General features: G+C 40.6%; 1 protein-coding gene across 1 annotated transcript in view; it reads left to right on the top strand.

Annotated features, from left to right (window-relative positions):
* CFAP47 (cilia and flagella associated protein 47) overlaps nucleotides 1-22,991 on the top strand; it is a 255,076-nt gene that overhangs the window by 133,311 nt on the left and 98,774 nt on the right. The window contains exon 51 of the mRNA XM_063127690.1: nucleotides 12,741-12,838. Coding sequence (XP_062983760.1) covers nucleotides 12,741-12,838 — 98 coding nt within the window. The remainder of the gene's footprint in view (nucleotides 1-12,740; nucleotides 12,839-22,991) is intronic.

Below are 22,991 nucleotides of genomic sequence, written 5' to 3'. Positions count from 1 at the left end.
TGATTGGCATGTGATCCCAGCAAGCGTGAGCTATATGACGGTTAAACAACCGTCGCATAACCCTAAAATAGACCCTGGGTTATACGAGGGTTGTTTAACACTCACAAAACCCATGCTCACTGGGTTCACATGACACAGCAACCCTTGAGTGGGAATTGCATATTTAAAATCAAGTCCGCATCCACAGCACTTGAGTAGGGGTTGCATATTCAAAATCAAGTCCACATCCACAGCAGCCTCACCATGGGTTAAATAATCTCGGGTGGGCTGTCATGTAGTGTGAAGAGCCCCACTATGGGGTTGTTTTTTTTTAAAAAAACTGTGTAATATTGGTTATCAGTCATTCCTTCCTAAAGATTGAAGTTCAAACCAAGGACATGTTTAATCTGATAAGTAAGACATTGTGAATAGTTTTTCCAAAAATGTGTAAGCAGCTGGCAATGTGTTTTTTTTACAATAGCAGTTGCACATTAAAATGTTGGCACAACACCTTTTTACAATGCACTTTTAACTGTACTCTTCACTATCTAGTATTGTTACTCTTATTGTTACTCTTCATATCCCTGTTTATATCTCCAGTGTATGGACCAAAATAGAGAGATATGTTTAGGAAATTCTAATCACAGTCTCTTACCTAGTCTACTGAGCTTAATTAATTAAAATATTTACTCTAACTTCTATTTCAAAGACTAAATTGAAAGTTGTGCAATGTTAAATCTTTTAGTTCTTGCCCTCTTCTTGTGGTCAGTTGATATTTTACTATTAGTAATATTTCCAGTTCTATCACTAATAGTAATGTAAATCAGTTTGTTTAGATCAGGGTTGGCAACCCTGGGCAGCAATCCTTTCTGGACACATTCCTTGGCATTTGCGAAGTTGCCTTACCACTTCCAGTTTATTTACATATATATATACACACACGCACACGCACACGCACACACACACTTTCTTATTGGGAGGTGGGATTGCTGTGAAATAGGCTTCTGTTGGTGCTGAAAACTGTGGCTATAAAGCAGTTGTTTAATATATTGGGGCTCAAACCCCACCTCTGCCTTGTACCAAGTCTTTTTGGGTAGGTTACTTGTTCTTTGCCATACCTCCCATGACAGCCATTTTGTGAAGGTGCCCAGGACAGTTTTTCAACTTTTCAAATGTGCCCATGGCCCAAAAAGATTCCCTAAACATGGTTTAGATTATGTATTTACTGTTACTTTTTGCTAGCTGATGTACCCATAGTTCATTATTAATATTTTTCAGAAAATGTTTGAGATTGTGTAGCTCAAGAGAATAGTTTAATGGATATCAGTTATTATTACATTTAAAAATACAATCAGTATGTGGCTGAGGCTGATTTGTCTAATTGCAGCTTTTTGTTTTCTTATTGGAGATGCCTATGTAATTAGGACTGTCCTTTTGCTGATTTTATGTACTCAAATTACGGCTTGTTTTAAAATGTTACTCAATGTAAGAGATTCAGATTTAAAATTGAAGGGGGTTTATATTATATCCCTAAGTTATTCTTATGTTGAAATCATTTTTGAAAATAAAGCCTCATGCAAAGTAGGCAGAATTAGCGCTTTGAAGCTGAATATGTGCTCAACATAACAACTGAAGCATACTGGAGCTAATATTTTGAAGTTGGTTCACCCAAGCCCTGAGCGTGTAGGCAGGCCAATAAACAAAGATAAATGGCAGAATCTAACTAGTTGTCATTTGCTAATGAAAGGCTTCCATGAGTTTTAGTTCTTGCACCCCATCCCAGCCTCCTGATCTGCTCTAAACTATCTCCCAACCCTCCAGTGCAGATTTTGGGGGAGCTGTTGGCGGAGGGGTAATCAATGAAAATCATACACTTCCCCCATTCCACTGGAGAGCAACTATTTTAATTTCACCCAAAGATATCAATAAGCTGCCTTTCTCATGCTCCTTATGGAACTGTCGCTCTATTGCTTCCAAGGCCCCTGTCATCCAGGACTTGTTCTTCTCTAGATCTCTCCACCTCCTTGCTCTTACTGAAACCTGGCTTCCTGCCCATGACACCGCCATCTCTGCTGCCCTCTCTCTTGGAGGACTCTCTTTCTCTCACTCGAGTCGCCCAGAGGGTCGAGGTGGTGGTGTGGGTCTTTTATTATCGAGTTTGTGCCAGTTCCAGCCTCTTCCCATCCCACCTTCACACTGTTTCTCCTCCTTTGAGGCACATGTGGTGAGACTCTTCACTCCGCTGCGACTGCGGGTTGCAGTTCTCTACCGCCCCCCTGGCTCATCCTCTAAATTTCTCTCTGATCTCGACTCGTGGCTGTCCTTTCTCCTCTCTGACAACTCTCCTACTCTGATTTTAGGTGACTTCAATATCCATGTAGATGACCCTCACGATGCTGCAGCTCTACGATTTCGCTCCTTATCTTCCTCTTACGATCTTAAGCTCTGGTCTGAAGCACCCACACATTCCCTTGGACACTGTCTGGATCTTGTCCTCACTCGGAACTGCTCTGTCCTGGACTTTTCTATCGCTGACTTTCCTCTGTCAGATCATCATCTAGTCTCTTTCAATATTACTCACAATCCCCCTCCTTCACGTCCCGCTTCTCGCCCTTGTCGTGACCTGCATTCTATCAACTACGAGGCTTTTTCTCAGTCCTTAGCCTCCTCTCTTCCTTCTGTCTACACAGCCGTCTCCTTGGACTCAGCCGTCTCCTCCTTTAACTCCTCCTTATCTTCAACTCTTGATAATCTTGCTCCATCTACAATTCGGATAGTTCGCCCCTCTCAACCCCAACCGTGGCTCACCTCTTTCCTCCGCTACCTTCGCTCTTGTTCCCGGGCAGCCGAACGCCTGTGGCGTAAGACCAAGGACTGGGCGGACTTTGTCCACTACAAATTTGTTCTCTCCTCTTTCTCTTCTGCCATTTCACTGGCCAAACAGCAGCACTACTCAACGTTGATCCAGTCAAATGCTAGGCACCCTCAGCGGCTCTTCGCGTCCTTCAATTCTCTTCTGAAGCCTAATCCGCCATCTCTCCCCGCCTCCCTGTCTGCCAACGACTTTGCCTCTTTCTTCAATGCTAAAATCCAAACTATACGCTCCGATCTAGCCAACTCTGCTCCGCTTCCAGCTCCTGTCCCTCACCTGTCAGCTCCTCCTTCAACTCTCTCGGCATTCCCTTCGGTCTCAGCTGATGAACTGTCTAAAATACTGCGCTCATCGAAGCCTTCCACTTGTTCCCGTGATCCGATTCCCTCTCGCGTCTTTATTAATCTTATCCCCGCTATCCTCCCGTCCTTGCTTCACATCATTAATTCTTCTCTGTCCTCTGGTTCATTTCCTTCTGCTTTTAAACATGCTACAGTCTCTCCCATTCTCAAAAAACCCACTCTTGATCGACTATCCCTGTCTAACTACCGACCTGTCTCCCTCTTGCCCTTTGTCTCAAAGATCCTGGAACGTCTGGTCTACTCTCGTTGTCTTGACTTTCTCTCTAATAACTCTGCTCTGGATCCCTTTCAATCTGGCTTCCGTCCTTTGCATTCCACTGAAACAGCCCTTACCAAGATCACCAATGATCTTCTTACTGCCAAGTCTAAAGGCCATTATTCTGTTCTTATTCTCCTTGATCTAACCGCAGCCTTTGACACGGTTGATCACGATCTTCTCTTAGATTCCCTCCACGACCTTGGACTCTGTGGCTCTGTCTATAACTGGTTCGCCTCCTATCTAGAGGGTCGCTCTTTCAGCGTGTCGGCTAACGGCAGCTCGTCCTCCTCTTTTCCCCTTTCAGTTGGGGTTCCGCAAGGCTCGGTGCTTGGCCCGTTGTTGTTCTCTCTATACATGCTGCCCTTGGGCAAGCTCATTCAATCTCACGGCCTCCAATATCACCTGTATGCCGATGATACACAATTATATCTTTCATCTCCGGAACTTTCTCCAGATGTTCACGATCGTATCTCGGCATGTCTTTCAGATATCTCAGCCTGGCTGCTTCATCGTCGTTTGAAACTTAACATGGCAAAGACTGAACTGCTAGTTTTTCCTCCTAAACCTTCTCCTCACCTCTCATTCTCCCTTACTGTCAACGATGTCACGCTTACTCCAGTCAAGGAAGCTCGTAGTCTTGGCTTTATATTTGACTCCTCGCTCTCCTTTACTCCTCACATCGAAGCAGTAGCTAAATCCTGTCGTTTCTTCCTGTATAATATTGCCAGGATTCGACCATTTTTGTCTGTCTCTTCTGCCAAGACTCTCGTTCACGCACTGGTTATCTCTCGGTTGGACTACTGCAACCTTCTTCTCTCTGGCCTTCCTTCGTCTCACATCAGTCCGCTGGTCTCTGTCCACCACTCTGCCGCTAAGATCATCTTCTTGGCCCGCCGCTCTGACCATGTCACTCCACTTCTGAAGTCTCTTCATTGGCTTCCAATTCACTTCAGAATCCAATATAAACTTCTCCTACTGACCTTCAAAGCTCTTCACTGCCTAGCTCCTGCCTATCTCTCCTCTCTCATCTCACACTATCGCCCCGCTCGGGCTCTCCGCTCCTCTGATGCCATGCTTCTCGCCTGCCCAAGGACCTCCACTTCCCTTACTCGGCTTCGTCCTTTTTCTTCTGCTGCCCCTTACGCCTGGAACGCTCTTCCAGAACACTTGAGAACTACAAACTCAATCACTGCTTTTAAGACTCAGCTCAAAACTTTTCTTTTCCCTATAGCCTTCAAATATTGAGTTTGTTCTGACTTTACACTGTTGGTTTTGCCCTACCCTGTGCCTGTTTACACTTCCCTGTGCCTGTTTGCATTCTCCTTCCCTCTTTATTGTTTACTACAACTTATTAGATTGTAAGCCTATGCGGCAGGGTCTTGTCATTTACTGTGTTATCTGTACAGCACCATGTACATTGATGGTGCTATATAAATAAATAATAATAATAATAACGTATTTATTTTACGCAAGCCAGTGCTCCTGAGCCCTTCGTTCAAGTCATAAAAAAATACTGATTATCACTTGGTGCAGGATAAACTTGTAGAAACCCCCTTTAGCTTGAAAAAAAATCCATTCTTATTTTGAAAGGCAGCTTTTTAACTACCGTAATTTCCAACGTATAAGACGACTGGGCGTATAAGACGACCCCCAACTTTTGAGAAGATCTTCCTGGGTTAAAAAGTCATCTCATACTGGGCGTATAAGACAACCCCCAACTTTTGAGAAGATTTTCCTGGGTTAAAAAGTAGTCTTATACGCCAGAAAATACAGTAGTTGCAAAATTGTGTAAGGTCAACACTTTGGAGTCCACATTTCTCCGGTTTAGTTTTCTCTTGCCTTATGACATTTCTTTAAAGGCTCTTGCTTGAAATCAAGTGGTGTGATGCCCACTGCATTCTTCTTTTCATATAAATAAATCCCTCTCAAAGAAGTGTTATTTATTTTTAACAAATGTGTATTTGCTGCTAGTAATTAGTTGTATTGGAGCCAGTGGAAACAATGCTGCAAAAGGTGGCATGGAAATCTCAGCATGTAGGTTGTAATTGCCTGTTTCAAATTATTCATGAAACATACAGCAATTGTTAGCAATGTAAATCCTCTATAGGTTGCTGGTAAGCTTTAGGTTCCATCTTATATCCTGCAATCGGTGTTTATATATCGACATCTGCTTTAAAAATAGATCAGTTACTCCATTTAGAATCCTGTAATATGTGTCTTTCTAGCACTCTTAAAAGATAGGATTTTATTTCCATAGAAAAAAGTTAGGGATTTTTTCCCCTATGAACTGAAGAGTTTGCCAGTTCAGACAACATGATAAACCAGAAACAATATCCAACTGTGCCATTCCACCAAGGCAAATAATGTTGTGCTATCGGAAAGTAGGTTCTGAATTATGTGTAAAAGGAGAATGCAACTTAGGTTCCATTTGTGCAAGCATGGCTTTTTCAGGTAGGGCAAGGAAAGTATCCTGCCTCCAACCCTGCAGAGCTTGTGCCAGTCAGTATCGACAATGCTGAGCTAGATTGTCCAAGTATAAGGCAGCTTCTTATGTTCCTGTGTCATCATTAAAAGAGGATTAGGCAAATTCATGTAGAATAAAGCTACTGATGGCTACTAGCCATAATGGATGTATATTACCTCCAGTATCTGAGGCAGCTTACCTCTGAATGCCAGCTGATAGGGATGTTTCTCATAAACATCTGGTTGGCCATTGTGGGAACAGAATGCTAAAATTCATAAGCCTTTGACTGGATCCAACAGGGCTTCTTATGTTCTTATAAGCTGTCAGACCTCTTTCACTTGGACTATAAGCCTTTTTTTTTTCTTGACATGGTATCTGCCTAGAGTTCTTCCATAATGTTTTTCCTGGACTTGATCTTGCCTTGCTTCTTCTCAGGACCTGCCAAACATCTTCATAGCCTCTTCCTATAAAGATTTGGGATCTGCTCCTAAGAATCTCCCACAACCAGAGTTTTCTGGCTCCACCAATAGGTGGGAAAGTGAAAATGCCAATTAGGACTTGGCAAAATGTCTTTCCCAATCATTGTGATAGTTGAAAGTTTAGTTAAATTTTTTACTGTGAAAGTATAAATATTTTTCTCTGTTCTTTTTCTATTCCTCACCCCAACTTGCTGCTTGTATTTACCTTCTACTTCTACATATGAATTAGTAAATGAAAAGCGCATGGTAGGTACATTGTTACAATTCTTCTACATTTAAAACTACATTTTTGGTATCAGCAACCTCAAACAAGTTGTAATTGATGATATTAATTGTATGGCTTTCGTAAATTTTATTACAAGTTCACTTTGGCCATTGCTTCCATGAGAAACATTAAACACATGTCGCATTTCATTGTATTCATAAATCATCCATTGCTGGGATTATCTGAGGATTTATTTTCCAAAAGTAGCTGCAAAATAAATGGCCCATATAAAGCTTTTTCTTTTCTGCAAAATGTTCAACTAACCTCTTGTGCAATTACCATTAATCTTCTAATAGAAGAGGGCTTTATACTCATATTAATTCAATCATGGAGATACTACTACATAAATAATCAAGACAGCTCCCACCCCCCCATTCTGGGTTTTACACAGAACAAAATATTTGTATACCATTTCTACCAGATGACAGTCACATAATGTTTCCGTTACATCTTTTGTGTGATACAAAGCACCTGCACTCTTTTACGTGCAACTAACAGTACAATCCTATATCTGTCTACACTGAAATAAGCCCCATTGAGTTCCTTCTTTCATGTAAGTGAGTATAGTGTTGCAGCTTAAGTTCTTTCTGTGTTTATTATGAGCTACAATACAGCAAGCACTGTTGCCTTTTGTTTTCTGAATGTCTGTGTATGCTAGGGGCTAAAATGTCAACATGCATGCTACTCATGTAATTGATCTCACTGCCACAAGGAAAGTCAAGCTGGTATTAAACAAGGCTGTAACATCTGACATTTGGTGTTGGATGAGAAATATAAATAAGCTCAAATTTCATGTAAAAATCCAGATACTGATCAAATTATTTACTTTTATTATTTATGATATTTTTGTATAAATCATAATTTAAGCCATAAATAATTATCATTTTATAAATATGTACATTCTAATGTTTGTAATTAATCAGTATTTAAAATGTCAGCATATTTGTAATTTTGTTAAAATAAGTGCAATGCTTGAAATGCTAAGGGAGTTGCTTAAAATATCTGATTTTTCATAGTGTTGTTTTTAAAGGACTTTGGGCACACTATATGCATTCCCTGCTGGCTATTGTGCCGAAAGGTTATTCTGTCTACCCAGCACTTGCAACTAGCTTGTGGTAAACTACTGCATTTACCTCAAGGTAGCTACAAGCGCTGGCTGGAAATAATTCACTAGAGATAAGAGATAATCTGCTGTGGGGATAACTGAAGCCTGTCCATTACATAACGTGAAGAAAGATGGCAACTATCATTGGATAAATGTGCAAAACTGCCCCAAACACTGCCACATATCCCTAATATATTGTACCTTGCTGTACATTTTAATTGAAAGCTGCTTTGAGAGCCAGTCTTAGTTGAAAGGTGGTATATAAATAAATAAATATTTGAGCATGGTGTAGTATATAATATCAGTCAGTAGAAATAAAAAAAATGAGGACGGGGCTGTCTATCAGTGAGATGAATGGGTGGAATCTAGGATTTATATAGATAAATAGCAAAATCGGAAAGTTTCATTGTGGAGTTCTTTTTCCCATCACAATTTTCTAAAATGTGGCACAAGTGAACGTACCAAACAGTAGTTTCTGAAAGGAGCTGTTCTTTCCTGGATTGAGAAGGAAGTTTCAGATTTATTTTGATCAGAGTAGTTAGACTAGTATACCTTGGGTGCTTCTTAACCAATACATGATGATAATGATGACACAGATATAGCTTCAGGACATGGGACTAACACACAATAACAGGATTTTGGCACATGTTGAGTAGTCAAATCAGAAAAATGTCATAGGGATGAAATGTCAAGTGTGGGCAGAGTCTCATACAGAGAGAAGAGACCAATTTTAACCCTTAAAGGCCCTTTAATCTGTTAAATGAAATGAGTTCTAGTGCATAAAAGCACTAGAGCATCATCATTAATATTTATATCTTCTACCAATAAATAGCCAGAATGGCTAACACAAAAGATTAATATTATATTAAAGGATAAACACAAACTACAAAGCAAGCCTCCATAAAAAGTTGCAATTCAAATAATGAGAAACAGCATGAGAATTAGATATTAAAAGCTGTTTCAATAAAAATGTTTTCAACTTCTGTCTGAAAGACAACAAGGAAGGATCAAGGCGAATATCAACAGGTACAGCATTTCAGAGCTTTGGTGCTGCCACTGAGAAAGCATAGTGTCCTTATGGCATGCCTTCATGGGTTTTCTTTTGTGTCTCTAGTATACTCTGAGTCTCACTCACTCAAGATACCTTTTACTTGTGCCTAGAGTGTGGTATACAATAAATGTTAGCTACACTCTGTATAAGGTTTATATAGTTCATATTGGGGAAGCAGTGTAGGCTGCATGCAAATCCTCATTGCCACAGTTTGCTGTCATTTTGATTTTTCAGACAACGACACCCCCCTCACATACCTTTAGGACAGAATCCAAAGGAGCACTTACGCCCCCACAGATTCTTTTCCGCCATGCCAATTCCCTTCCACGAACGGTGTGGCCTGCCAACTGCATTGCGCAAACAGAACTCACCGCTTACCCAATGGAGATTTAGCGCTTCCAAGGATTGTATTTTAACAGAGGAAGGATTCTTCCATTCAAAAGTGTGGTGTTTTCAGACAGAAGCCCCTCATCTCTACCCAACCACCCTTAACCAGCCAAGATGAATAGGGATCTAAACGTGGTGTTCTTCACAAGCTTAATCACTCTGTCAACATCCTGAAGGGAAACAAGGCTAAAAAGATCCAATCAATTGTGACAAGCACTTGCTTTTGACACTTCTGGCACAGACTGCAACTTTGGCTGATATGCCAGCTGCACCCCTTCCTAGGTTTGGAAGACCTAAAGACGGTAGTGCACGTGCTGGTAACTTTGAGGCTTGACTTCTGCAATGTGCTGTAAATAGGGCTACCTTTGTGCCTAGTCTGGAAACTTCAACTAGTTCAAAATATGGCAGCCAGGCTGGTCACCAGTACACCTAGAGGTGACCATATTACACCAATTTTAAAATCACTTCACTGGCTGCCAGTTAGTTTCAGGCGAAGTATAAAGTGTTGGTTATTACCTTTGGTTACCTTTGGTTACCTGTGGGATCGCCTTCTCCCATACAAGCCGCTCTGCACACTCAGGTCCTCTGGGAAGAATTTACTCCAGTCAACAAAAACTAGGCTGGCAACCATTACCCAGAGGACCTTCTCTTCTGTTGCTCCCAGACTGTGGAATGGCCTGCTGGGAGAGATTTGTCAACTTAACAGTCTTTTTGAATTTAAAAAAGCTATAAAGACGGATCTCATCTAGCAGGCCTACCCTGTTGAATTTTAAGATGTTTGGCTGTTATTTTAATAATGTATTAGTTTTATTTATTTATTTATTTATATACCTCCCCATAGCTGAAGCTCTCTGGGCGGTTTATGTTTTTAATCGGTTTTATGTATTTTATAGCATTTTTGTATTTGATGTTGTTCCCTGCCGCAATCCAGAGGGAGAGGTGGGTAAGAAATAATTTATTGTCATTACTACTACTACTACTACTACTACTACTACTACTACTACTACTGTTGTGAGTATTTAAGGCCAGTTCTAAATGTCTTTGCCAGCAAAAACATGAGCAAATTTATCATTGTGATCTATGAATACCTTGTTCTGCAGCAGATCCTTCCTTGGATACAGTTCTCCCGTAATAGCAGCAGAGAGCAAAGTTTTCAGGAGGATAGTCTTTACTTCAGCCTTCTCTAACCTGATAATCCACCAGATGTGTTGGATTACCACCCCCATCATCCTCAGCATGGCAAATGCTGGGAATTGTAATCCAAAACATCTGGAGAGTATCAGGAAGGTTGCTTTAGTTATTAAGGTTCAGTACTGGTACTGACAACACATTTGCTGCAACTTTTAAGACTTAAATTGTGCCCTAAGAATTTTCTAATTTCTGTTGCCTATGTACGTGGAAGTGCGTGAAATGATTGAAACTTGAATGATGGATTACGCTGTGTTGGAAGCAGAAGATTACTGTATTTATATTCACAAGCTGTTTGGCTCCCTGCTGTGGAAGATACTTTGTTGCTACATACTCACCAGTTTACTTGGAAAACATGTAGAATCTGACTGACTGCTTTTGGAAACAGAATGGTAGACTAGATGGACTTTGACCTGATCCTGCAAGGCAATTCTTATTTCTTAATCAAGAAACATTGAGAAGCCTGTACTTGTTATTCCACCAGGAGAACACACCTAATCCAACCTGGCTAGCATAATTTGCAGACATTAATCTGGTCTACACATTTGTATAACTGTAAACCTGATTCCAGAATGTATTTAAGTAATAATATTACTTCTATATAACTGTATCTGGTATAAAATAATTGATCAAAGTTGGGGAACTGGAACATGCAGATTATAGCATAATGCTTTCAGACAGATGTCTGTTAGTTGCTTGCTTAATTTTCTAAGAAATATCAGTTTGAAAGATTTGGTTAACACAGGTTCTGAAAATTCTGGCTTTTTAATGTTTGCAACTGCAACTGCATTTCACTAGCAACATTTTAGATTACTAGTATCCAGCTAAGTGCGAGATTGCAGAAATTGCTAGAGTTGTATATAATGGCAGTTCAGGGGCTCAGTGTGCACAGGAAGCCTTTTGCCCTGCCTCCCCTTGGCTTTAGAAGGAGGGGAAGAAGTTGCAGCACCCCAATCCTCCCCCTCTGACCTGCACTCTTGAGTCTCTCTGGGTGCCAGGAGAGAAGTGGGGAGTCGTCTTTTAGCTAGTCTGATGGATTTTAGAAGACCTGTTCCCAACTCCCTTGAGACAACAGGAACCTGAACTCTGTTCCCAACTCCCGTGAGACAATGGGAACTTGAACTCTGGGCAGAAATACCCAGTTGCCTTGGTAGTAGGGCCACTCCTCCTGGCTCCATCTCTACCGACTTCTGACCGAGACACTATCCCCATTGCCACAGAAGCAAAGCGAGTCATTAATACTTGTCTCTCAGCTTTCCCCAACCCCAGCTGCTTGCCTCCCTGGGGGAGTGGCAATGGCGGTCTCCCAAAACATGTGTGCCTGTACTTTGAGTAACTAGCTTTTTAGATTATGAATTCTTTTTTATTCCCGTCTTCCTTATATGTGAAGAAAATGATAAACTATAGGTGTAAAGTTCTGTACTCAGTTACCTTGACAGTGTAATATGCATTGCGCTTAGCGTTAAACAATGAAAAATGGCAAATTGGGCAAGTACAGACATGTTTCTTGACATTATGTCCCTTGGTCATTTCATCTTTAAACTCTTTTGGTTCAAACCTTTTAAAAGTCAAGATGCATATTTTTAATATATTAGCCAGCATCCAAATAACAGTGAAAGCCCAAGGAAGCCTTGGAGTTGTTTTCTTGAACTGCAGCCTCTCACCCCACTCTGTCACTTGGCAATTTGCTGTGGAAACAGTGGGAAAACATCAAAAGCAGTTAGTATTGTTGCATAGAGATAATGTTTTAAAATTAAAACATCTGTAATTTCACTGTGCATATCTCTTCCATACACATAAGTAGCAATTTGGATTTAAGGCTATATAATTTGAACATTAAGGGTCATAAATGCTTTCCACACACAGGAAATGCTTTAATGGCTGTCTCTAAGTAAATGAGCGATTTATAGCATGCTCATGACTGGCCACTCACAGAAGTTTCCAGGGTGATTTCATGATGTGGTTACCAGGCAGGATTTCTCCTGCCCTTTCCACCCCTTATCTCGCTGTCAGAAAACACAGATAAAATCAGCTTTAAGAAATTTAAAACAGCAAATTTCCCTGTGTATTGGTGGCATTGCGCTATAATTCTGCCACTAGGTGGAGCTGTTTCATTGATTTGAATGGAAGTTCAAACTCAAGGCAGAGATACTCCATTCAAACCATGTGGCCAACCATGTAATGTGCTGATTGCATTCTCGGGATGTAAATGGAAATAGAAAGCAGCAAGGTAGGTGGGTTTAAATATAGAAGAGCCCAATGTCTGAAGATGCCTTCAGTTGAGGCTGAAGACTTATTGTTGTGTGTGTGTTTTCTTTCATTTGTTTAGAACAGTACTCATCATGCTGCAAAGTGTGGTTTTCCCTGGAGATACACAGTATACCAGCTCCACCAGAAAAAACTCTGGATGTGAAATGTACCGCTCTGGTAAGATGACTTTCACTAATGATACAAAAGAAATATGTCTTCATTATGTACTTTGGATAGAATCATGTGATATTTTAATAGAAAGGCAATTAAAGTGGCACAAGGAGTTAAGGTGAGTCACAAAAAATGTTCCAGCGTTATAAACCTCAAAATTCTGCTGCTTGTAAAAATGACACCTGTTTAGCTAATAACATGATACTTGGCATTCATGATCTACCCAACAAAGTCTACACTTGTGTGAAATTTCAAAGCAATCTGATAAACATTGCCACAGGTACATGAAGTTTAAAAATGCTGAAAATTGACACATTTGTACTTTTTACTCCAGGCTTGCATATCATATATTGCTTTCAAATTTTGGTGAAAACTACTGATGTACTTTATTCAGGCTTGTCAAGAACATGTGCTCTTCCTTTGTTTGGTGACATTTTGTGCAAAAGTTACTAAGGGTTTTCTGCTCCATGAAAGCCTATGGCAGCAACTGCTGGCAAAGTTAGGGTGGTAATGACTTGTTACTGTTTTGGTTTTATGTTTGTGGTTTTGCTTTGATAAATTTCCTTTTTAAAAACCAGGGAAATTCAATGATCAAATAACCTGCCAGTTTAAGACCAGAGTTCAGGCTATCTCACGTTGGCGCAAGCGCCACAGAATCACAAAATTGGAAGCTAACTCTGATGCCTTAACAGACCTGCCCCATGATCAGAATGATGTTGTGCAAAGTCACAAATCACCCTTGCAGAGGGCAGAGCAAAACAGCATGCAGAGCATGCAGATCACTCAAGGAATTGAGCTGCCGTTTCTAGATCAGGTCACAATAATTGAGCTGCTTGGGTGCAATTTGAGGCAAGCAAATGGGGCACATGGGCAGGTGCTGGTGGAACTGGCTGGCTGTGGTGGGCAGACCAGCGATGGCCATGCTCAGTCAGGGCAGAATCCAATGGGGCACTTCTGACCTACCAATTCTGTTGTGCAAGCAACCCCCACTGCTTGCGCAACGTTAATTTAGTGCTTCCAAGGCTACCCAAAATGAACGGAAAAGCTTGTTTCTGGAAGGAGGCAGGTTGGCGGAGGGAGTTTCTGCTCATTTTAGGGCTTCTTCTATGAAGCGCTAAATCTCCCTTACATAAGCATTGTGTCCCACCTGCACAATGGAATCGGTGGGACCCACTGCTTCTGGAAGGCATCAGTGGGGCACAAGGTAGTCAGCCAGGGCATAAGCGCCATTGGACTCTGCCCTCAGTATCAATGAGTAGTCAGAGAATCAGCAAGTTAGTGCAGCTCCCCCTCATTGCCTGCTTCTTAGCCTAAGACCAGATCAATAACACAGTTTTAATGGCCCCGGAATATGATTGTATTTCACAAACATAAGCTGCAATGTGACTTAGAAGGCACTGGGTAGCTACATACGTACAGCACTATGCAAATTGCAATAAATGAGGCTGACCAGAGTGTATGTTGTATCAGCCAGAATGGAGGAGAAGATTTGCCAAGTTGCATTCTTGTTAACCTCTCAGATTTAAATGTACTTATTAATGTGATTGCAGAATTGAGTTTAAAAGCTTTGTGGAACTGTATGTATGCATATGAGACTGTAGTGTAGGTCAGGTTGATGTAGACTGAAGCTTCTCCATGGGGTGCTTCTTGAGGTGCAACACTGTATTTGTTTTGCTCCTGCATCCACTGATTAATGGTAATGAGTTAATGAGTATAACTTTGCAAAACCAAGACACTACAAAGCTGTGTAGATAGGTGTTGTACATGTATTCTTTGTTTCTAGTTCTGTGTTGCTCTTTTAAAGCTCTTGCAAGGTATATTAATCAGTGTTGTTTCTCAGTACTGATTGATTTGCTCATATTTTAGGAAAAAAGGCAGGAAATTTTGCACTGTAAAGATATGACAGAGACAAAGAAGTCACTCATGCAGTGAATGTGTTCTTATCAGATAAGTCAGCCTGAAGAAAAAGCTCAGAAATATTGCAGGTTTTTCTTTATGAAAAGTTTAGAAAATGATTTTAAAAAGAACCTGCTAATGAGAATAATATCAAATGAGAACCGGTGTCAGGATTCACAATGGAACCTACAATGATTGGAATTGGGAAGCCACTGGTTATAAAACCAATAATCCTGCAAAATGAGATTGTGGAATTTCACAAACCTCTAATAATGCCATGCTTTTAAAGAGCTGGTTTGTCTTGTCTTTCCCACAATCGGCACAGTTTCACTGTGGGGCTGTTTGTGGCCTTAGCTAGACCTAAGAATTATCCCAGGCAAATGGAGGGGTTGTCCCTGCCTGCTCCCGGGATCCCCTGTGTCATCTGGATGCACAGGGATGATCCCGGGACGATCCCGGGACATAGGCCTGGTCTAGCCGTGGCCTATATGTCTTCTAAGACCTGCAGTGGCTGTGCAGTGTTACTTGGTCAGTTTGTTCGAATGGAGCAAAATTGGAGCAGGGTGCTCTCATAGGGAAAACACCCCCCATTTTACTCCATTCCAGAACACTGTGAGGGAATGGAGTAGTTCTCTATTTTTATGAACTGGAGATGCACAGCAGTGCATCAGCAAAGGAAAGGATAAAAGCTCCCTCAGCAAATGCACAAATCCTCCCTTCAGATCCTGCCCCGGATAACTTGGGATGTTTGCTTCTTTTCGGAATAGTGGGCATAATGCAGGGAGTGGGTGGGAGCTATTACTCCCACACCTACCCACCCCAGAAGTATGTTTTTCCTAAAAGGCACTGAAAATCTGGGTTTTAGGGATAGCTAGCTCTGCCATATGACAGGTGCAAAAGCAAGGAAAACCCCATGGGGGAGTAAAAAGAAGCCAAAGGCAAAGGTAGAACCAGGCAATCTTCAAAACGGAATTTTTACAAAAGTTTATTTACAGTGCCTTCAAAATTCTGTTTTGAAGATTGCCTGGTTCTACCTTTGCCTTTGGCTTCTTTTTACTCCTGCCATATGACAGAACAGAGCCGATTTCATCATACTGTGGAGAATGAGAGCAATGCACTTTCCTCCTGTGTTAGTCAAGATGAAGCCTGTGTCAAAACCAGTTTTTTTATTGGATAACACAAAATAAGCAGACGAATTGTTTGATAGTGTGCTTCTTTACAAGTATTTCCCAATCATAGTTTTATATCAGTATTTTTAGGGGCAATCCTGTGCAGGTTTAGACAGAAGAAAGTACTGCAACTCCCAGCATCCCTCCAGCCTGCCATGCTGCTGGGGCAAGATGAGAAGTATTGGATTTTTTTTTGCTGTCTAAATGCGGATAAAATCACACCCTTAAATCCTTAATGCATTAGGAAAAAATAATCCCTGTTTACATACTCTGCCCAGCAGCCACATCTGCAAGTAGAAACAGAAAGGTGATTGTTTTAATATGCAAAGTTATTGTGCTCTCTTTGACAGTCAGGGTAAATAATAGTATAACTATTCAGGGAGAAATGGCAAAGCTAAAACTAAAAAGCCCACTTTCCATATGTAATTTTGAAAATGTTCTCTAAGAATATATGCCGTTTTTGAGATCTGCTGTTAAAATATTAATAGTCAGTGAGCTTGCTGTCTGTGAAAAAGCAAATAAAATATTTTTGTGTTCCCTGAGAGGCTGTTTAGATGTGTTTAACTTTTGAAAGTGAAGTATGCAAATTTCAAGAAGGGCCATTTTCTGTGTAATGTTCATATTTATATGTCCAGATGCATGTAGGAGGCTGCATATGCTTAGTAAAATATAGGGAAAGCCACACCAATTTTAAAACACAATACAACAAAACAGTAAAATCAACAAATCACGACAGCAAAAAAAGCAAAAATCTCTAAAACAAGCCAAAGATGATCATTAAAATCCATCAAGAGTCTGGTGAAGCAGTGCAGCTTTAACTGCTCAGCTAAAACCCATTAAAGATGGTGCTCACTTGGCCTTCCTAGGATGGAAGGTCCATAGTTGGCTGTGCTACAAACAAGCCTATCTCATATACCCTCTACTAGCCTCTCTTGGTGGTGGGACATACAACAGGGTTTCAGATTAACATTACAAATTATGGGTAGGCTTATACAAGAGGAAGTGGTCTTTCAGGTATCCTAGCCCCAAGCCATAGGAATCAGAACCAGTATCTTGAATTTTGTTCAGACACAAATTGGAAGCCAGTGTTATATAAACTATAAAGCATTAATTATACTTTCCAAACACTTTCAAGAGCAGCCCCACAAGAAGCCATTTACAATAGTGTAAATGAGAGGTATAGAAGACATGGATCATCCGGCTCTCCAGAAGCAATATTGGGTCCAAGAGCACCCCCAAGCAGAATTTCTAAGGGAATGCACCCCAACCAGAATAGTCTGTATTCCCTGTCCCAGGTTGGCTTGCTCACTGACCAACAGATCCTCTGCCTTCTCCAGATTGAACTTTAATATGTCCACCCACATCCAATTCCTCATTGTGTTCAGGCAACAGTTCAGGATTTGCACCACTTCCTGAGGGTTAGTAGAAAAAGAGAGATAGAGCTGGGTGCCATCAGCACAGTGAAAAGACCAACTCCAGAACTCTGAATGACCTCTCCCAGGGGCTTCATGTAAATGTTAAAAAGCAGAAGGGACAAAATGCTAAGTGCTAAGGAAACCTATAGGCCAGTGGCCGCGAGTCCAAGCAATAGTCCATAGGTCAAGCAACTAACTGGATGATAGTTATGTAGGGAGATGGAATCTAATGAAGGCTTCTTTAGCAAGTCTTACAACCACTTCTTTTGGAGATGTTGCTTCTACAAATGCCACGACCCAACTGGGCAGCTTTCCTCTGGCAGCCAGGATGAGCAAGAGTCTAATGAACAAGTGGTTGGTCCCACTCCTCTAAGCAACTTGTTCACATCCTCAGGCTGAACAAAATTAAACTCATCCATCAAAACTGGACAAGTGGTTGCCTCATTTACCTCATCAGAATTGCCTTCAGTGTGGAGTACCATCTTTGCTTCTGCTTTCTGATGCATGTACTAAGACAATAGCTATTCCCTTTTTACAATATATATCTAGATCTAGATCTAATATAGATATAGATATATTCTAGTACTTAAGCTATGGACCTGCATGTGAAAAATAATAACAATCCAACAAGACAAAACTGGAGATAATACTGAACAATTTTCTCTGTCATGTCTCTTGTTTAGATTTTAAAAATGAAACATAATACTAAAACCACGTTCTTGTAGTCTGTCCTTTGTAAATACAGGGAAGGGAAGCTATAAGAACTCCAGAATTTGACTGATACATTAAATGCTTGTAAATGAAAGGGCATTGACTGTGCTATCAAAGAAAGACCAGGATCTAAAATGTCTTAGTTGATCACAATTGAACATTGTGCATTAACAGAAGCATAGTGTCCAGATCGCATGAAGTAATAGTTCCCCTCTGTTCTGTGCTAGTCAAGCTGCATTTGGAGTATTGTGTTCATTACTGGTGGTCACACTACAACAACCCTGTGAGGTAGGTTGGGCTGAGAGTCTGTGACTGGCCCAAAGTCACCCAGTGGGTTTCCATGGCCAAGTGGGGACTAGAACCTAGATCTCCCAACTCCCAGTCCAACACCTTAGCCACTACACCACACTGGGACAAATTGTTAAAACCTATGATTGAACATATACAAAATGAACATAGGCTAGAAACAGACTGATCCATCCATCACTAGTTTAAGTCCCCAACATGTTTAAACTTTGGTCATTTTCTTAAGTTTGAAAGAGTAAAAAAGGATTAGTTCATATATGTTTATTGAGTATTTTTATCACACAGACTTGCCCCTTAAATGCGGTTATATATTGTAAAAGCAAAAGCGCTGTACCAGCACAAGCTCTGTCTGCTTCAGTGGAGCTTTATGCTCAAACAGCGCTTTCAGTATTGGATGCTAAATGAGAAATTTACTGAGTTTCAAATCCATTAGTCACTTTCCGAGGTATTATAGTATTTTCCCCTTGATCATTTACTTGGTAGACCTAAATATCCTCTGTCAGTAAGGCTATCAAGGTAAACCAAGGGTTTTATTTAAAGTCGTTATATTGTTCATTAGTCATTGATACAGCAATGGGAAATGTACATGGACTAAATTACAGTGAGGAGATCTCTGCATGCAATACTTATTCGCACAAAGGGATGTGCATGCTAAAACTGGCTTCTGCTCATTGAACTCTCTCTTGTTGGACTGGACTGATTCAGTGGAAATTTGAATAATCTTGAACCTCACTTTTCTTATAGTTCAATTGCCAGTCGCTTATTCTATATGTGTTTACTACTAATGACCACAGTTAACAACAAAAATCTTCATGGCTGTGAACCCGAGCCCAAAAGGACAGGCTCATCCCACTTTCATCTCTGTTCTTTTTCTGTGGTAGTAAATTCAGTCCTTACCTGGGTAATTTTCCACTTTACTTGTGGATTATTTCTCTCTCATAGAAAATGGAAAATTCTTGTGCATTTATTAGCTAGGCTTGTATAGTTTTGAATTGCAAGACTGTGGCTTTCTTTTTCAAGAAGATCCCATTGAAATCAACTGAACGGTTAAACATTGCCATGACATTTACAAAAGTTAGTGTTCACAATGTGGTCTTTTGCAATGGAAAAACCAAAACCAAATTTGCATCCACCTGGCACAAGAAGAGTCTGATTGAAATCTGGGAGAAATTGGAGAGGCCCCATAGCCTGGGCTCAACTCTTGCAAAGTGGTCACCAGTAACCAAAGGGGGGCAACACTGAATAACCTCTCATTCTTCTTGAAGCTTTGGTAACCGTCTCTCTTGTCTCTCTGCCCTGAGCTTGTTCGTGTTTGGCTGGCGAAGTGTCTCTCCTCTCTTCATTGTTCACACCTCTTCAGCATCTCTCTCACACTGCTCACATCTCTTAGGCATCTGCTTTTGTGTCTTTCCCTTCCATGCTTCCTCCACAGTCTCCTCCCTCCTCTCTCTCCTGCACATTTTCCATGTCTCTTCAATTCTGTCTTCTCTTTCCTGCATGTCTTTTTCTTTTCCCTCAGTCGCACTGCATCCCAAGTGGCTGCTAAAAGCAGGGGTTGCCCAGTCCATTGGCATTTCAGGGAGGATGCCAGGAGCTGCAAAACGTTTGGACACTTTTGTTGGCTTAAGAGACACAACTGAACTGTCCAAAAGTCACAGTTTGGCCACTCCTGGTTTAACTCCATTGACACTGCTACTGCTGTATCCATTTCAATGTAATCCTCTTCTTTTTAATACAATTAAAAAGCGTATAATTGTGAATGTATATGCACTGATAATGCTTATCATTCTCTGCCATTTTATTTTAAATTGAGAACATTCTCATAAGTTGAATGCTATTATACAGAGCTGGATTTTTTTTATCATCTTTCTTAAATCTGACATGTGAACCATATCTTAAGATTGATTTTTAAAGTTGTGGTTTCACAGTATGTGGCAATGCTCTGTGAAAGAACAATGGTAGGATGCCCGATTAGGAATATGAACTTTGAGAAAGCTGTTATTAATCACTATAACTAAAAGCTCTGTTTAGCAAATAAATTGGATCTGATCATCTTGACAGATAATAAGTAGCTATCAAAAGGAGTCTGGCAGGCTATCTAAAGTAAAATGCTTTGATAAATACACAATGACTGCAAATTATTACAGCAATCAGTTCTATGGTACATCACTGGGGGTCTAGTGTAGATCATAACATATCCACTGTCTTCAAATACAAGATGGAAAAGTGGTCATCAGAAAGCTGTTTGGTGTATGGTTAGATATGTGTTAATGTTTACAAAAAAGAGTTGCCCAAAATGTCAAATATCAGGACATTTTTTTAATTAATTCAACATGGCCCATTCTGCCATGCCCGGCAAAGCCTGGGCATGGGGAGGGATTTGTGGGCAGAGCTAGGAAGAGACGTGTCTATCCTGCATTTGCAGGATTTCGCGCCACTAGGGCAGGGAGGGGTTTGGCCCTTTAAAAGTAGGTGCCTCACCCCTCCAAGCCCTCTTGCTTCTGCGCCTCCCTCCCTGTAGACAGTGTGAACTACTGGTTGCCATTAGGGGTCCGAGTAGGAATTTTTTGCTCACGTTCTGAACTGGACATGAGTTGTTTCGCCTACTCCACACTGTAAGACAGCGGGGGAGTATAACTAGGTCAATTTGGCTGCAAGTTAAGGTGGTCACCTAATTACAGGCAGGTAGAGAAGGGGCATCCAGAGGGAATATAATGGTGAGCTTCCAAGGCACTGTTACAGTGATAGGTGACTCCCAAGGGCTCCCAGTATTGAGCCTTGTGGCCAGGTTGGGGGATAAGGACCACCTATGAGGCCGACCTCTCTCACCCACCTTGAGCCGGGGGCATGGGTTGGGGGTGACAAGGGAAGGCCTCCCTACCCCTTGTAGGGGATGGACAGAAGGGCGGCGAAACTGAGTGCCACCCGCTGGGCCTGGAAGCTTGCCCCTTCGCTTAGTAAGGCCTGACGCAGGCCTGGCTGGATGCCCGGTGGAACCCTTTGCAGATCTCAAATAAAAGTGGCCCAGTTTAATTCCAGCACTTGTGTCGTCTCTTATTTCTTGCGTCCGTCCCACAATAGCTCTTTGCTTTTGTAAGCTTTAAACATAAAACTGGCCAATTGATTTCTCACATTCTGAAAACTAGAAGCCTGGTGCCAAGTGTATAAATAAATATAGATAAAGGTTAATTTAAAATGGTAGCAGAGACAAATCCATAAAACGTGCTTTTTTCTGTGTTGAAATGCTCTGTAAAATTCAACAACTAATTTGCTGAATAAGATGTTGAAATGGAGACAAGTTTTGTTTCGCTGGTGTAAATGTGCAGTAACTCTCTTTCAGTGACTGGAACTGCTCTGGGCTTATATGTCTTTTGGAGAGCTAAATTAAATGCATCATAAGGTTTAAAACAGCTATGCCTGTGTGGGAGACAATGCCATGAAAATAAGGGTCTGTAAAAACAACAACACTTCATCACTGTGTTTGCTCAGCAGGAGTTCTTAAAATGAGGCAAACATCAAGTATTTGGTTATTCAGCAAATTTCCTGTTGTTGAAAGCTGATTTTGACATACTATTTTTCAAAAAGCCATTTGAATGTTGCTACATTTCTTTACATTAGTACAAAGCTAATTACTGTATCACTATTAAATGGCATTGAAGCATAATGCAGGTGCTGTGGAGCAGCATGCATTGCAAATGCTGAATGGGTCCCTTTTACCTTTACGATTCTATGAACTTCTCTCTCTCATTGAATGTGGCCTAATCTAAACAATCCCTAGAATTAAGATATGTGTTTTGAGTCGATGATATAAGCATTTAAGATGTAAATTAGGCATCTGTATAAGAACATCTAATAAAAATAATTTCATTTATATGTTTTGTTTATTTTTAATTATTACTTATTTTTATTTATTGCATTTGTATACCTCCCCATAGCCGAAGTTCTCTAGGCTGTTCACATAAGATAAATACACTTAAAAAAAAATTCAGTCTATTTCTGTGGGGTATTAACCTATTTCATCCTAAAATGTCCAAAGTAGGCCCCACAATTTAGAAGCGTAAAGATATTAGAGGAACTAAAGAGCTAGCAATAATATATGTAATATACACACATAATATACATTTGTAAAATATAGGAACATACTAGCACATATTTTTTTTACATTAGCTAGGCAATTATATTGATAGAGTGGATATGATAGGTGAGTTAACCAAGTTAATTATTGTTTCGGCTAAGTTAATTGAGCACCTTGATGATGAGTAGAGTACCTGTGACTAATACTTACCCAAATTATCTCATTAAAATAAAGAGATAAAATAAAGCTAAGGAGTTCTGTCACAATAGGAAGATCATTGTCAAAAGGATGCTTTTCACTAACTCATGCCTAATTGAGAAGTACAGATTAAAGCCAATGCCCTGTTAAAAATGTAGGAGATGTTGTTATTCTATGGGTGACATCATAATTTGGGTTCAACTAAAGAAGAGCATGATCATTGTCTGATCCAGCATGACTCTTTTTATGTTCTTATGTGTCCCAATACTGTATTTTACCAAAGGGTCATCTAGGAAATGAGAAGTGTAAAAAGCAAGCATGGGAGGTGATGTATTGGCCTAGGATTGTGTGTTTTTCTGTTCTTTTGTAATCCCTATATTTTACACCTG

Source organism: Elgaria multicarinata, chromosome 5 (genome assembly GCF_023053635.1).
Source record: "Elgaria multicarinata webbii isolate HBS135686 ecotype San Diego chromosome 5, rElgMul1.1.pri, whole genome shotgun sequence".
In the NCBI taxonomy this organism is placed as follows: domain Eukaryota; kingdom Metazoa; phylum Chordata; class Lepidosauria; order Squamata; family Anguidae; genus Elgaria; species Elgaria multicarinata.
Note: the sequence above shows the minus strand (reverse complement) of the source record. Positions and strands in the feature narration are given on the sequence as shown.